Raw genomic sequence first — 15,072 nt, forward strand, 5'->3', positions numbered from 1 at the left:
TTAGGTATTACCTGCCAGTTCTTAAAAATATAGAATTTTGGCAGCATCACCAAAAAAAAAAAAAAAAACGTGATCAGCACTATAACAGGAATGATGATAATAAGCATGATGTTTCAGTTTGATCAGGTCACCAGGACCTCGAATCTCACTGGACGGTCGCCCTGTCCTCAGGAGCGGTCCTTGAAAATCAGGTGGAGTCAGGTACTTGTCTGACTCCAGGTATGCCACACCTGCCAACTCTGCTCAAGCCAGGGTGGAATATAATTTTTATAAACAAACTCAAATGTTGTGTTGGGTTGGTCATAAAGTTTGTTTGGGTTTTTCTGTAAGGTGGTATGGAAAAATCTGAAACAAACTTTTTGGCCGACCCAATCCAAAGTTTAATTAACATCATAAAAAGAAATTTCAGGAGTGTTCTGAGATAAATGTATTTTCCAAATTTTTAGGAATGTCATAGATCAGTTTTGCCCCCAGTAGGATCGTGATGCATCCAGTGCCTGCAAATGCTCGTATCCCCATAGTTACGTGGCAGAGGTGGCTGGAGGAAGAGCAAAGTGTGAATCATGCTCATCAAAGTCTGTTCTGAGATTCTGACTTCATTCCCACCCAGCTAGCTCACTCTGCTGTTCTTTCCAAATCTGTGATTTTCAGTTAAGCTCAGGCAGGTTTGGAAAGGAGAGATGAGTTGAATCTAAAACTGTCACCAGCTAAATCCACATGTCCATTTTAAGTGTGAGTGAAATGTCAAGTTGAGCAAAGTGTCAACGTTCCAGTCTTTTCCCTGCATTTTTCAAGTTCCAAGGGTTCCTGTGAAATGTTTTTTTAAAGCCACTGATAGTCCAGCAAATGGGATCTTCCAAAGCTTTTAATTTCCAAAAAGACCTTATATAGCAAGCACACAATTTAGTAAATCCCTTCAACATGTTTCCATGACTTAACTATATGACTGCATTAAAAGAAAGATCATACTTTGCTTCTCTGTCCAGTAATAACAAGCATTCATGTTTCCTGATTTTATGTTGTATACTTAGCACCCAGCACAGCACTTGGAATTTCATAGGTTTCAATAAATATTGTTTGAATTAATGAAATACCCCACTAGGTGTTGATGATTGAAGACCATAGTTTTATAGCTTAGCTCACTTTCTTTGTCACACCTGGCAATCATCATGATGTCAAAGATGCCAGCACACACACACTCCCCAGGAGAAGGCCTTTTCATTCCATTTTGTTGTAGCTACTCCTCTCTATGGCTTATAAACTGAGTTTGTTCATATTTAGGCCAGGCTGTTCAAATCCCTTTCCAGGAGATAATTAGAAATTACTAGTTCATGCTTAAGATCTTGGTAATAACATTTTTGCTAGAATATCTCAAGCTTTTCATATCCTAGAGTCAAGTGGGCTGTGTTGAGCCTGCAGGAGGAAGAGGAGAAGAAAAAAATACTTCTGTTGTGGCTTTAAACTTATTCAATCACTGATGCCATTCCTCCCAAAGGAGCAGAGAGGGACCACAAGAAGAAAAGAAAAAATGCAGGGAGGGCCTTTGGGGAGCATGTGGATTTAGGGGTGAGTTGAGGAGGAGGGTGAAGGTCCTGAAGAGACGCATGGGACTCAAGAACAGACTCCAAAGTGGACCCCCAGGGTGCAGCCTGGAAGACAAACTCCACCAGTGACTTTCCAACTTTTGGCCGCAGAATCACTAGAAGATATATTTTATTAGTACATGGTGATCAGGTGCAGTTGTATAAGTACAAACAGAAACATAACAGAAACAGACGTTGCAGGAAACGGTCCTCTTTCTTCATGGGATGTTGCCAAGATTTTCTATTCTCCTCTGAGCTCTTTTGTGCTATGCCGTGTCACTTAAACAAATGCTGGCCTCAAATATGTATCTGAGGATTCTGTGGTTATTAAGGACTGTGTCACCCTGGAGCTAGAAGTGGATCAGCAGCAGCTGTAGTTTTTAGACTCTGAAGGTTGGTGGAGGGTCGTGGGCACTGGTGGCTGCCTCGTGGTGTCACTGATTGGCCTTGTTGGCATGACTTGGTGCCCAGACCCTCAGCACGTCCCGGTCCTGTCAGGTCTCCCTCAACTTCTGGAGGTCCTGGGTCACCCAGAGAGCTCCAGCTGCTCACGTAGGTCACGCATGACATCAAGATTAGAGTTGATGAGAAGCAGGTATGGATTCCAGTTGTCTTCCCGGTTCCGACGCACTCGTGTTTTGTCCTTGGTCTTTCACATCCAGCTTCCTGCATAACTGCCACCCTGGCCAACCTATGGTGACTTTAGGCTCAATACTTGGCACAAGCAGCAACCTGTATAGGCAGACTGTTTTATCAACTTCCAATCTCCTAGCAGTTGTGCTTCTTGGATCCAACCTTGAGTCCTAATGGGTCACCATCTGCAGGGTGAGTACCACTACAGTTGCTTATTCATTGGAAGACAGGAGAGAACTTAGAACTTTTTGTTTACACTTGTAGTTGTCTAATTTAAAATGCCTGTTTTAGGGTGCATTTTTAATGTTGAGTAGTTGCAAGTATTAATAGATATCATTTATATTAAGTGCTTAGAGTTGTAAGTAATTTTCATAAATAATTACATTTTGTCAAGGAGGTTCTTTGAGGAAGAGATGGTTAGATAGCATCACCGACTCAATGGACATGAACTTGAGCAAACTCCAGAAGATAGTGGAGGACGGGGAAGCCTGGCATGCTGCAGTCCATGGGGTTGCAAAGAGCTGAATGTGAACATTCAGCTTAGCGACTGAACAACAAGAAGGAGGTTCCATATACCAATTTTTTTTCAGGTATTTGTTCCCCAGCCCTTTGAACACCTTTGCCTTTAAGAGGCAGCTGCTGAGAGAGTGCTGGGAAGAAGGAAGTGGCCAATACCGCCAGCTTGTGAGACTGTTCATTCTTCAGGAAGGGATTTATGTTAACTGGAGGCCACTGATGCATAAATAGTGGGGGCCCTGAGCACCAGGATCATATTTGCCAAGACAAGAATTAGACATAGGCTCTGGCAAGTTCTGGGTGTTTTGAAGGGGAGAGAGTGGAAGATGTGAAATCAGCCCTCCTCCAGCCACCCGCCATGCGGCTGTGACCCCCAGGGCCCTCCTCACCACCGGCATGACTTAATTTGTCCCTCCAGTGTATGTTTTTGGTTATGTGTCAAAAGCTTCCCTGATACAAACTATATTTCAGCTCAAACCATCTGCAGAAATGCTGGGAGGGATACCTTGGAGAAAAATAACAGATCAGTTATTATAGATTCATGGGCTTCCCCGGTGGCTCATGGTGGTAAAGAATCTGCCTGCAATGTGGGAGACCTGCATTCAATCCCTGGGTCGGAAGAGCCTTGGAGAAGGGAATGGCAACCCACTCCAGTATTCTTGCCTGGGAAATCCCATGGACAGAGGAGCCTGGCAGGTTAGAGTCCGTGGGGTCACAAAGAGTCAGACGTGACTGATTCAGTGAATTTCTCCAGAATGATATGGCAGGATGGGAGAACCCAGCTGGTGCAAACAGTGACATCTCACAGAGTCAATGAGGCTGAACAAGGAAACTGAAATTAAAGTCTTGTTTATGGTATAGCAATTTCACCTGAAAGGTTGCTGGAAGTGTTTACCCCTTCCAAATCTTTACACAAACTAATTAAGTATGTGAATGCATTGTTGAAGACATTCAAGAAATCAAGGTTTTATTGTTGTGACTTCTTTTAGTAGATTTATCCTATAGAGTCTGATATATTTATATATATGGATATATCTCCATCCCTCCCCCAAACGATAGTGAGCAGAGTAAATATAATATGTAATTTATATTTCACAACATATATCATATATGTACTTACTGTTATAGACAGAAAAGATAGAGAGGCATTAAATAAATGAGCCAGGAGTCTATTCCCTTTCTTCCCCTCAACTCTGGGGATTCAGAGCAACACGTTGAGTTTTGCCTTGGGGTTCTGTCTTTATAGATAGATAAAATAGCAGGACCACAAGTTCATTTGCATTCATTTGCATGTAATCTGCATACAGCGATCCAGAGTACATTGGGCCTCCTGATGTTTTCAGAGAAGTTTTTTGCTTTTGCTTTTTCTCCCCTTAAGCTTTGTCAAGATAGTCTAAAGCATAAATGACATCTAGGGAAAGGAGAGCAAGAACAACGAAAGTGATGATACAAGTGCCTCTGTTTTCGTAGTTCTTTTAGTTTCACATTTTCCAGAGACAGAAGTACATCAGGATAAAAATTTAGAAATACTATGGAATGAATTGTTGAGAGGACAATGCTCTGTTTCTTTCCTTCTTAATTGTAACAGAAGTTCACCCGATCTGAATGGTTCAGTCCAATGCCCCTTATCTCTGCATTTTTATGTTGCTTGTATAAAAAACATGGGTTTGGTATAAATGTGTGCCATGGCTTCATGGGAAAATGACACAAGTTTGTCTCCCATTGAGCTGACACTGGTAGTGGGACCCAGATTTAAATTAAGTTCATATCAAGTGAAATGGATGATCGTATGGAAAAATGTTGTGCTTGCTTTTTTTGGTTTTTGTTTTTTTTTTTTAATCTTTTTGCCTGCACCACAGCATGTGGAATCTTAGTTTTCCTACCAGGGGTTGAAGCTGTACCCCCTGGGAAATCCTGTGACCTGGTTTTGTACTAAGAACTGGGAAGAGAACTTGAATTTGCATGTATCATTTTCTTTTCTTTTCTTTTGTAGACAGAGATGGGAAAATCTTGTAAAAACATAATGTGACACACAATTTCACAACTTACTTTAAAAAGTTTATTTTGAGGAAATAAGATTTTTCTCTGTTCCTAAATTTGAACTAATTTCAGCCTGTTAAGTCACTTCAGTCGTGTCTGACTCTTTGTGACCCTATGGACTATAGCCCACCAGGCTCCTCTATCCATAGGATTCTCCAGGCAAGAATACTGCAGTATGTTGCTATGCCCTCCTCTTTCTGGAGATCTTCCCAACCCAGGGATTGAACCTGGGAGTCTTATGCCGCCTGCATTGGCTGGCGGGCAGATTCTTTACCACTGAGCTACCAGAGAAGCCTGCTTCAGCCTAATGCATTTGAACCAAAGGGGAAATATAAGAAGTGAAACATATTAGACAAGTAATACACTCTACAGAAGAAACTTCTAGCACCTTAAAAGAAAAATAAGCAAATCTGTTTCAGTATTTTAATAATTGTATTTATTATAATAAATATCAAAATTTACAGTTTAAAGTCATACTGTTTATTTAGAAGTTTATTTTGTGACATCAGTACCTCTTGGCATTAGCATTGTGGGGTGCTGAATCAGACATGAACTTCACATTCCCCCCAAAAAAGATATACTAGGTGTGATGCTATTGAAACTGCAGCTGCATTATTTAAATGTCCTACAGACTAATGTTGCAAATATTTGAATTGAAGTAAATATTTTTACTGAACAAGTTTGTACCATCTCAAGTAAGAACAAGTTGACTTAGGGATTCCCTTGCAGTTCAGTGGTTAAGACTTCACTCTTGCAATGCAGGGGGTGCAGGTTCAACCCATGGTCAGGGAGCTAAGATCTGACATGCCTTATGGCATGACAAAAAGATAAAATAGATAAGCAACAAGGATTAAAACAAACAAAAAAAGAGCAAGTTGAATAGGAAGGATGCAAAGGTCTTCAGATGGTCTTGAAAAAGCCTGCATTTGGAATGGGTAAAGAGAAATTCATCATGTCGTTCCTTGGTTCCATGTGATTGGGATGCAAAAGTTCCATTCTGGAGATGACAGACAAGATGTACTTAAAAAACACATGTGCGGGATTTCTCTGGTGGTCCAGTGGTTGAGAATCTGCCTTGCAATGCAGGGGACCCAGGTTCAGTTTCTGGTGGGCATCATAGGCCTTGGGGTACTAAGTCTGGGCACCACAGCCAGCGAGTCCGTGTCTTGCAATGAAAGATCCCGCATGACACAGTGAGGATACCCAATGCTGCAACTAAGTTCTGATTCAGCCAAATAAATAAGTAAATATTACGCATACACACTTTAAGAAGTTTTTCTTTTGCCTCTTTTGGCACTCAAGTGCTCAAGACTGATGCAAGTGATAATTATCGGGGCTCGCTGCACATCTGGAAAGCGATTTGGGAAATCAGAGAGGCAGTTGTGCCACCCTGTTCTAATTTATTATCTGCTGAGCACCAAGTGAGGGGTGGGCATCGCAGGGTGTGAAATGTTTGCTGTCTTTGGCCTGAGTCGAGTTGAACAGCTGCTTTCTTCCTCATAAGCAACAGATATTTCCCAGGCCCCCAAAGTTTGGGGGAGTTCCCAGTGACTGGAAGTGAGAGAGAGGGAAGAAAAATGTTTGACTAGTAGAAAGGAAAGTTTGACTAGCAGCTTGGACACTTTTGAAGTGAAGAGCTGGCTTTGAAGATGTTCTAGGATATATGAGAGAGGAGAGAGAAAGCAAAGAAAGCAGTTTGAACAAAGTTCTATAAATAAGTGTTTTTATAGTTATTTTTTTCTTTCAGGTGACCTTGATGAGTCCAAAAAAACGTGGTTGATTGGGATAAGTCATATAGTTTATAAACGTGAAAGCTGGTTACTTTTGAGAAGCCAGCAATCGAGATAGGAGTACAGCTCTCACTGCCCCTGAATGAGAAGGGGGAGAGAGGGAGAGAGAGAGAGAGATGAATTTCCATTAAGAGCAGCCAACCATCGGGCAAGTGTGTGGCTATAACCACCCCCTTACAAGTTCACTCAGGTATTAGAAGATGCAGACTTTGTATGTGGTCGAAGGGGGCAGGTATGTTTTATTTCCTTGGAGGGATGAAGGCAGAAGTTTCTCGATGAGGATGCCATCATACTCTAGTGTGTGTGTGTGTGTGTGTGTGTGTTAAGTCGCTTCAGTCTGACTCTTTGCGACCCTTTGTACTGTAGCCCACCAGGCTCCTCTGTCCCTGGGATGTACCAGGCAAGAATACTGGAGTGGGCTGCCATTTCCTTCTCCAGGGGATCTTCCCAACCCAGGGATCAAACCCACGTCTCTTATGTCTCCTGCATTGGCAGGTGGGTTCTTTACCACTAGCACCACCTGGGAAGCCCCAGAAGGTCGCTAGAGACCAAGACAATTCTAAAGAGCCCAGGGTTGGCCAGGAGTGCCGGTGGCTATGGGGAGTGGCAGGATCAGGGCAGGAACTCAGAAGGATGGGTTCTCAGGTAACACAGTTGCAGGTCCAGCACTCACTCGGAAGGAGGCTGCTGGATCTTTCCCAGTATGTACTGGGTGAGCGGCCTAAGAACGCTTGCGGCTCTTGAAGAGAACTGGGACGTGAGGGCTTTGTGTCTCTGAGGTGTAAGCAAACATCCTGGGTCGGTAGAAGTCAGACACTCTGATGTTAGAGGTGGCCCAGAGGTTCCCTTCGTCCTTGGAACTGTCCAGATGCTTCTGTCTAGCCGAGGCAGTGGTGGGCTTGGGTGGACCGCTCCCTTACCTCACTGGGCACTTTGCAGTCATAGTCCTGGCTGTCGGTAGCTGGTGTCTGAAGGAGATGCTCCCGTGGGAGCAGCTCTTCTGCCTACACTCTTTCCTAAACATTTCTTCCAGTACTTTCTCCTGGTGGTGGGAGAGGGGCAGCTGCTGCCAGAGGTGCTGTTCTGCTCTCCGGCTCCTCTGGCCCTCGGGTGGGCAGAGCTCAGCCCCTTTCTCCTCCGGGCTGGGGTTGGGCAGCAGAGATAAAGGGGCCTGAAAGCCAGGCCTGGTGAGGGTGGGGTTTATTTGAAGAATGGGTGATGAGGGTGGCATGCGTCATTGTCAGGGGACAGCGACCCGGTCTGATCTGTTTTGCAAGGTCGCTTTGGTGACTGGATCAAGGCCAACGAGGCCAAGCGGGGAAGGAGACAAGAAAACCCAGTTAGGAGGTGAGAGGTTTTCATGTTGTGGCCCATGGGGCGTGTACTGTTGCGTTCAGACGAGTCAGGACGAACCTCAGGATCATAGTCTGATTTATGATGCCGTTTGTCAGGAACCTCACCTCTACTGAAAGCAGTAAAGCGAGGACTTCAAGGCTGGCCTCCTCTGTGCGTTTCCTCGTTGGCTGGCTGTGGACTTCCATTTTGATCCCGTGTTATTTCCCTGTTGGAAATCTGATGATGAATGTTTTGAAGGGGGGCGGTAGACTCAGGCCGCCACCCTGTGTCCATCCAGCCTGTCGTCTCAAACGTGAGGGAATGACCTGTCCAGACACGTGCAAACATCTTAACTGTTTTTGCAGAGAGCTTCCCACCCCTATGCTGTACTGCAGACTTCGAGGCTATTACCTCAAATATAGAACATTTTATTGGTAAGAAAGGAAGCATCTTTCCTAAAAAAAAAAAAAAGAAAAAATCATTTCTTTCAATTTCTGTTTCCCCACTCAGTTCTGTGACATTGGCAAAAGCAGAAGTGGAATAGATGCGGTTGCTTGCTGTGACCTGGGCATCCTGACTGGAGCCTTGCGGTCTTTAGCAGAAAGGCTTTTGAAGAACTTTTAATTCCCAAACCCTGCCCGCGTCTAAGTAAGCGTCTTAGACACATGCTGCATGATAGCTGACGGAACTGTGCAACGGCCTGGCCAGCGGTCTGTCCCAGGCAAAATGTGTGTGCGTCTTTTCGGTGGTGTAAGAGTTGTGTTTTCCCTGGTAGGGTCATTTATTCCTTCCAAAGAAAGAACCCATTGGGAGGTGAAAAGTGGCAGGGGAGATACTTCTCGGAATGAATGAATGAATGAATGAATAGAAGAGATGGCATAACCTACAAATGTACACAGCTTCGCTCTGTGTGTGTCTATTTAGGAATCACTTCCCCTAAAGGGAAGACTATAGTCTGAAGTGTTATCTTGTAGTGAATCCTATTCATGAAGTAAATCAAGCCCTTAAGTGTCAGAGCTCTGAGGGGACTAAGCTCTCAGCATGTCACGTTGCTTCATTACTCCTCATGGGGAAATAGCCGGAGGTTAGGAAACATACCTAAACTGATGAATTGGAAGTGGCAGCAGAAACGGGTGTGAACTTGAGGGTTCAGACCCCAGAATTCGGGGCCTTTCCCTCAGTGGAGAGACAGACATATTTCCTTATATATTTAGGTGCATTTGTACATGTCCTCTTCCATCTGTGCTTGAATGACGTAGCGAACAAGAGTTCCCACGTTTCTGAGTGTCTCATGGGAAGTGTGGTTGAGGTGTGTCCCCGATATAGCATTCCCTGTTGGCTCCTGAATTCTCAGTTTCCCGCCAGAATTCCTCCTGGGAGGGGTGTCCTGGCATCTGGATTCTTAAAAGCTTCCCTGGAGGTTCTGATTCATGTGCTTGGTTGCTCGGTCATGTCCGACTCTCCGACCCCATGGACTGTAGCCCACGGGGCTCCTCTGTCTATGGGATTTCCCAGGGAATAATACTGCAGTGGGTTGCCATTTCCTTCTCCAGGGCATCTTCCCGACCCAGGGATCGAACCTGGGTCTGCTGCATTGCAGGCAGACTCTTTACCATCTGAGCCACCAGGGAAGCCCGCCAATTGGGCAGTAGGGAGACTTTGCACTGACGGTGTTTATTTCTGGGGATTTCTTGGCCCTGTGAGGCAGGCAGGGGTGTGGGTTAAAACCATGGCCTTGGCATCAGACAGTCCTGAGTGGGGGACACGGCTTCTTTGCGTGGTAGCCCTGGAACGCTTGGGCTGTGGCTCAGCTTCTTTGAGCTGCTGTTTGTTCGTCTGTACAGGGATAAAAATGTCTGAGGGCTGACCGGAGGATTAGGAGATGTTGCGTGTAAAACAGCGTGGCACATGTCCACCACTTAAAAAGTACCAGCTGTTACGAGTATAAAGGCTGCATAGAGGGAGACTGGAGGACTCAGGGCGTCTGCAGGTGGACTGATTGCCTCTGCTGTCTTCCTGTTTCCCTCAGGACGGCTCCCTGGGAAACATCGATGACTTGGCTCAGCAGTATGCAGATTACTACAATACCTGCTTCTCCGATGTGTGTGAGAGGATGGAGGAGCTGCGGAAACGGCGCGTTTCCCAGGACCTGGACGTGGTGAGTGGGATCCCTTGAATATGCACTTGCCCAGCCAGTCTGCTCCTGGTCCAGCGTCCCCTCCCTCCCCCTCTAACACTTGTGTGTGGATCATTTTGCTGCACTGCTTTGAGATAAAAGAATTCAGATCCCCAAAGGATTAATCCAGTTCTGTGGATATCAGACAATAAGTATCAGTAGGGGCAACAGTGATCAAATTTTTGTGCTTATGAAAATATCGCGAGGAAAGGATATTTTTATGTTAGACTGATATACACTGCATTTTTACTGACTCTAAGCCAAAAGGAGGTCTAGGCTAGTTCTTTCCTTTCTTCCTTTGTTTTCTTCTTTTTGTTTTCAACATGATAAAGTTTAAAGAAGCAAGAAACCATCCTAATTTCTCACCTAGTAATAACCCACATGGGTGTTTCAGCAAGTCTCTGTTGGGGGCATTTTTACATCAGCTATGTAATTCTTGCTTTTATACTTTTTTATTATAGTTCTGTGTTATTAAGACTTCTTTGTTATCACCATTTTTCATGGCTATATTTCTTCTCTCAGGTGCATTGAAATTCATTTGTCTGTTTTGTGAAGACCTTTATATGTATGGTTAATGGAGAATTTGAAGTTGCACGTGATAAATAGTAAATAAATAGCTTGCTGCTACTGCTGCTGCTAAGTCGCTTCAGTCGTGTCCGACTCTGTGCGACCCCATAGACGGCAGCCCACCAGGCTCCCCTGTCTCTGGGATTCTCCAGGCAAGAACACTGGAGTGGGTTGCCATTTCCTTCTCCAATGCATGAAAGTGAAAAATGAAAGTGAAGTCGCTCAGTCGTGTCTGACACTTAGCGACCCCATGGACTGCAGCCTACCAGGCTCCTCCATCCATGGGATTTTCTAGGCAAGGGTACTGGAGTGGGTTAAGGTCCATATAATCTCTGGGCTTCCCAGGTGGTGCTAGTGGTAAAGAACCTGCCTGCCAATGCAGGAGACATAAGAGATGCAGGTTTGAGTCCTGGGTCGGGAAGATTCCCCGGAGGAGGGCTTGGCAACCCACTTCAGTATTCTCACCTGGAGAAACCCATAGACAGTGGAGCCTGGAGGGCTGTGGTCCACGGGGTTGCAAAGAGTCAGACACGACTGAAGTGCCTTAGCATGCATGCCATAAAATCTATTTATATGCCAGTATGTCCATGCTATTGTTGTTTAGTCGCTATGTTCTGTCTGACTCTTTGTGACTCCATGGACTGTAGCCCTCCAGGCTCCTCTGTCCATGGGATTTCCCAGGCAGGAATGCTGGAATGGATTGCCATTTCCTTCTCCAGAGGATCTTCCTGACCCAGAGATCAAACCCATGGGTTCTTTACCACTGAGCCGCCTGGGAAACTCTTTGAGTAACAACACCTCTTGCCTTTAAAAGAAAAAAAAGCAGACTGATTCTGCTGAATCCTTTTTTTGTGATTTTCTATAATTATTTTATTACTGATTCCTTTTATAAAAAACCTATTATAAAAACCTATTGGATGGAGAAGGAAATGGCAACCCACTCCAGTATTCTTGCCTGGGAAAGTCCATGGACAGAGGAGCCTGGCGGGCTGCAGTCCTTGGGGTTACATGACTGAGCATGTGTGCACGAGGGTGGGGGGAGATGGGTTGGTAGCAATAAACTGGTAGAACTAAAAAAGAAAACCTATTGGAAGAGGGATCAACAAATAGTTTAGTCGTTGCAGCTGTTATATTCCATGAGCACGTGATTCACTTCCTTTGTAGGTAAGGTGCTGGTGCTCTTATGCATGTTCATTTTTTTCCTTAGCTCAATCCACCTAAAGATTTCTTATAGCATAACTGTCACATAATTACCGATCCTTTTTCCTCTCTGATTTAGTATTCCACGTGGGTGGGAGTTGGTATAACAGAGTCAGCTGAGGCTGCGAAGCATCAGTTGGGGGCAGAAAGCCATCACCCCGGGAGTCTGACACCACGGCCCAAGCAGGCACCGGGCGTCATTGTCATTAAGGGCGTCTTTCTTACAACTTTGTCCCCTGGCCTGTGTCAGTGGGAGAGAGGTGTTTCCTTTCTTCTAATAAAGTATTCTTATGTGGGAAAAGACTTTTAAAATTCATTAGGCTAACCTGCTGGGACAAGGTTGATGCTTTTCCTTTTGGCAAGACTGCAGCCAAACAATAACTTAATTATCCCACTGAGTTCTTGAATGTTGCAATTTTGACGTTGAATAATAGTCTGGTCGGATACTCTGTGGCTTCCTAGAACACTTCACCAAGCAAGGAAATGATGGCTGTGAACTGGCAGATGATCTTTGATCCGACACTCAACTGCTCTCCCCCAAATTCTAGTCGGTTAAGAGTTGGGGTTCCCATAATTATCCCACAGTGTTTGGGAAGCTTGGAGAGCAGCTTCTTCGTAGGAAAGGAAGCCTTCCTGGAGGTGGGATAAATAACTTCTTCCCATTTAGACAGATGGGCCTCATTTGGTGTGCTCCGTTCCAGAGCTTCAGAAGACAGCGTGGGAGAAAATACCACAGGAGCTAAATTAGTTCTCATCAGAGTTGCAGGAATGTGATGGTGGGTAACATTGATGGGAGCCAATTCCAGCCAGGCTGGAAACTCTTCATCCTTTCAACTGTAGTTAGTGAGAAAAGTAAGATCCAAGTCATCATATTCAGGTTCTCTTTCTATGAGATTCCAGACAAGAGCTGGAGACCAAGTTAGATGCCACATGGTTCTCATTATTCAGGAATCCATAAGCTGGAGACTTAAAAAGCATTTTTAAAAAATTTAAAAAATTCTTTTGGCTTCTCTGCATGGCATGCCAAATATTAGTTCGTTGACCAGGAATCGAAGCCAAACCCCTTGCGTTGGTAGTGAGGAGTCTTAACCGCTGGACCACCAAGGAAATCCCTAGAGGTGTTTTAAGGTCATCATTGAGGCCATACTTGCACCTCTGGTGACTTGGGGAAAGCTCCCTGTTTCAGTAATTAGCCGGAGAAGGCAATGGCACCTCACTCCAGTACTCTTGCCTGGAAAATCCCATGGACAGAGGAGTCTGGTAGGCTGCAGTCCATGGGGTCGCTATGAGTTGGACATGGCTGAGTGACTTCACTTTCACTTTTCACTTTCATGCGTTGGCGAAGGAAATGGCAACTCACTCCAGTGTTCTTGCCTGGAGAATCCCAGGGATGGTGGAGCCTGGTGGGCTGCCGTCTATGGGGTCATACAGACTCGGACATGACTGAAGCGACTTATGAGCAGCAGCAGCAGTGATTAGCTCATCACAGATTGAGTCCCGATGGAGAGCGATTTTCTTGAAAAGCTGTAACTTTCAGTCCATAGTGCTTCTCTTTATTGCATCAGATTTTACCTGTACTTCTAGACTTTGAATTTTGCCTTCAGACAAGTAGGCCAACTTCTTTCCTGCTCTGCTGTTGGGGCAACTTTGGGTCTGAGGACCTGCAGTGTAAATCCTTCTTTTCTGGGCTAGTAAGCAGCCCTGTCAAAAGCAGAAGTGAGATGACTTGGAGAAGAAATAATCCACCAACAGCACTAAGAGGAAAGAGTAACACATTAGGATTCTAAAGCATTTTCTAGGGGAAAAAAGTAACATCAAGCTTGGGGTGTCCTCTGTAGAAAAAATCCTTAGAGACAGCCTTGAGGATGGAGAGTTTGGTGATGGTTTAAATAGGTCTTTTGGGTTTGTTTCATTTCAAATCCTCTGGGTGAATTTGGGGGATTGAGGAAATGGTCTATAGATGGAACATATTTAGATATTTCTTTGGCTTTAAAAAGTCCAAAAAATGCAGTGTCCTTAAGAGCTAATTACATACCAACTGGAGAACGAACAAGCCCAAAAGTCACCCTACCCATAGAGATGCTTGACTTAACCCTGAAAAATAAAAGGTTTTGATAATTATGTTAGTAATTAACCTTCTGGACTGGATATCAAACTACTTCTCCAGGACCTAATCACCTGGCCCCTGACTGGAATAAAGCACTTACTTGATAAAGTGTTTTGGGGGGCCAGTTAGTTTAGATGGAGGTAACAGAGAGAGGACAGATGGGTGAAAATTCAACAGCATAAGCAGGGATTGTGATTCAAATGTATAACTATCGTGAGAGTTTTTATTTAGCACCAAATGGGCCCTAAAGGGACTGTGTATTTGGACCACAGCCTTTGCCTCTGCTGGGGACCAGGACATTAGCTCTCTTGAACAGCAGGGCAGTTGCCCGTATTTCCATACATTTGGCACATCCCTGAGCACCATGTGTGTTTTTGGCTGCGAGAAGCTGCATTTGGAAACGACAGCAGCTTCCCAAGTCCATAATGGGCTCATCTCGAGTGATGCAAAGTCTGACATCTGTCAAAGTGACAGTGGCCAGGAGAGAGACACTCTCAAGGTAGCCTCTTATCACTGGCCACGTCAGCTGCCTTGGCATCTTTGAAGTTGAGTCTGCTTGGATGTTGGCAGAAACAAGTTTGTGTGGTGGTTGGCGCAGCACATCTCTGATGGAAAAGTTACCACTGTAAAGTGGGACCCTGTTCATGATGCTGGATCTCCATACAGATTGTTAACCCATCTGTGTGGGCACCAGGACCAAGGAGCCCAGGCAAGATGCACTCAGGTCTTTAAGGATCCGGAATATAAATACAAATATTGCACATTATCTCAGAGGATATCAGAATGGGCTATCAGAATCATTGCTGATGGTGTAGGGATAATTCTGGGGCATAATTATTGTTCCTTGCAATTTTCATAATTTAATCTTTCAAGGTATAATTCTGGACTAAGAGGCAGTAAAAGTGGGATCTGTCATGACTAGAGATGATTCTTGGGGCTTCTTCAGATGGTATCATTCCCAGTGCAAGCCCAAGTGGGAGTCCTAGCCTCTGTGGTTGTCACAGTGGCAGAAGAGGGTGAGAAGCATGATGGCAAGATGGGGGACTCGGGGTTTAAATTCTGGCCATTGTACTTAGCTGACAAGTTGTGTAACCTATCTAAGTTTCAATTTCCCCTTCTATAAAA

At 44.7% G+C, this 15,072-nt stretch overlaps 1 protein-coding gene across 3 annotated transcripts in view; it reads left to right on the forward strand.

Annotated features, from left to right (window-relative positions):
* Positions 1–15,072, forward strand: part of SASH1 (SAM and SH3 domain containing 1) — a 256,101-nt gene that overhangs the window by 100,006 nt on the left and 141,023 nt on the right. For all 3 annotated transcript variants that reach the window (XM_061130417.1, XM_061130415.1, XM_061130416.1), the window contains exon 2: positions 9,927–10,055. In XM_061130417.1, coding sequence (XP_060986400.1) covers positions 9,927–10,055 — 129 coding nt within the window. The remainder of the gene's footprint in view (positions 1–9,926; positions 10,056–15,072) is intronic.

Source organism: Dama dama, chromosome 26 (genome assembly GCF_033118175.1).
Source record: "Dama dama isolate Ldn47 chromosome 26, ASM3311817v1, whole genome shotgun sequence".
Taxonomy (NCBI): domain Eukaryota; kingdom Metazoa; phylum Chordata; class Mammalia; order Artiodactyla; family Cervidae; genus Dama; species Dama dama.